Source organism: Tiliqua scincoides, chromosome 15 (genome assembly GCF_035046505.1).
Source record: "Tiliqua scincoides isolate rTilSci1 chromosome 15, rTilSci1.hap2, whole genome shotgun sequence".
Lineage (NCBI taxonomy): Eukaryota > Metazoa > Chordata > Lepidosauria > Squamata > Scincidae > Tiliqua > Tiliqua scincoides.
The window spans coordinates 5,929,199-5,930,763 of NC_089835.1; the positions used below are offsets into that span (position 1 = coordinate 5,929,199).

General features: G+C 55.8%; 1 protein-coding gene across 1 annotated transcript; it reads left to right on the forward strand.

Moving 5' to 3' along the window:
* The first annotated feature begins 352 nt into the window (after positions 1 to 352).
* LOC136635276 (keratin-associated protein 4-11-like) lies at positions 353 to 730 on the forward strand. The gene has a single exon (XM_066610430.1). The coding sequence runs from the start codon at positions 353 to 355 to the stop codon at positions 728 to 730; it is 378 nt and encodes a 125-aa protein (XP_066466527.1).
* Positions 731 to 1,565: the final 835 nt, after the last annotated feature.

A 1,565-nucleotide genomic window follows, 5' to 3' on the forward strand; every position in this document is an offset into this window, starting at 1 on the left:
TACGCACACCTTTTTGGGGACCTTCACCCCTGCGCAGGTACGTTCCTTCACCTCTCTTGTGTCTTGCTCCAGGCTCACCTCCATCAGCTCCAACATGTTCAGCTGTTGCATGCCATCCTGTGCCGCCCCATCTGGGCCGGTCCTTCCCATTAGCGTGGAGTCCTGCGGCACCCCGGCCTGCGGCGTCAAGTGCGGCTCCATCGCTCCGCTGTGCGTCCAGCCTTCCTGCGGCATCTCGTGTGGCTCCATCGCTCCGCTCTGTGTCCAGCCTTCCTGCGGCATCTCGTGTGGCTCCATCGCTCCGCTGTGCGTCCAGCCTTCCTGCGGCATCTCGTGTGGCTCCATCGCTCCGATGTGCGTCCAGCCTTCCTGCGGCATCTCGTGTGGCTCCATCGCTCCGCTGTGCGTCCAGCCTTCCTGCGGCATCCCCTGTGGCCCCATAGCCCCACAGTGCTGCATCCCGTCTCCCTGCCTTCCGCAATGCACCATGCCCTGTGGGCCAATTGGTCCCTTGTGCAGTGTTCAGTCTTCCTGCATCCCCACCTGCACCATCCCCTGTGGACCCATCTCTCCGGTGTGCAGCGTCCAGCCCTCCTGCATCCCCACCTGCTCCATCCCGTCTTGCCTGCCCTCCTGCACCGTCCCCTGCGGACCTCTCCTCCCAGTGAGCGGTGGCTCGTCTTGCAACGTCATCCCACTCAGCCGTGTCCCGTCCTGCATCCCCTTCTAAACCCCCAGGGAGGGCTCTCTGTGGGTTCCTGGTCAATATGGAATTGAAGTCTTTGCTATGGATTCTGGCTAAGCGTACGGATGTTGGCGATCCAATGTGTGGGGGATTTGGAGTTCTAACTCCCACCAGTAGCTTCTATGGGGACTCGTCACCTGTGCTGTTCAATGGTGTGTTGACTTTGCTTCTTGACTGGCTTTCCTCTCTTCATTGGGGTCTAGAGCTATCCATTCTTCCCCAAACCACCCTTCAAAAGTCCCATTTGCTTGTGTTAGACTCAGACGCCTCACTGTTGGTTGTTCCTCTTCCAAACCCTCTGCATGACCCTTGTGGATGTTCTTTCTCTATGAACTTTATTTTCCCTTTTAATAAAGTCTGTTCTACTGCACCAAAGAGCCTGTCTCCTGACCTTCCTTGGGGCTGGGAGTGGAAATCTCAAAAAAGCAAGAACCCAAACACATCTCATAGGGTTTCCTCTCCAGGAGACGCATCAGAGCTTCCAAGGGAAGAGGGCCGCAGCCCAGGCCCTTGTGAAGACTCCCAGAGGCTTCCTGCACAGCCCCAGCACTGATTCCTTTTGATAACGTGCAATTCAAGGTGACTGTCCGCCCTGGAGCGTTCCCATTGCTTCCAACAAATTGCATCTTTATACAGGTACACCTCAGTAAGAGTAATTAAAACTGTAATTATTAGAGAGTGAAGATAATTGGCGGGCAGGCAGGTGTTCTTCAGAAGTTGGCATGGGTAGCCTCAGAGCATTATGTGCAACATGACTTCTAAGCCAATGATTAAAAGGTGGCAGCCCTCCCCTTACCTGCGCTGGAACAAGCAGCCAGGC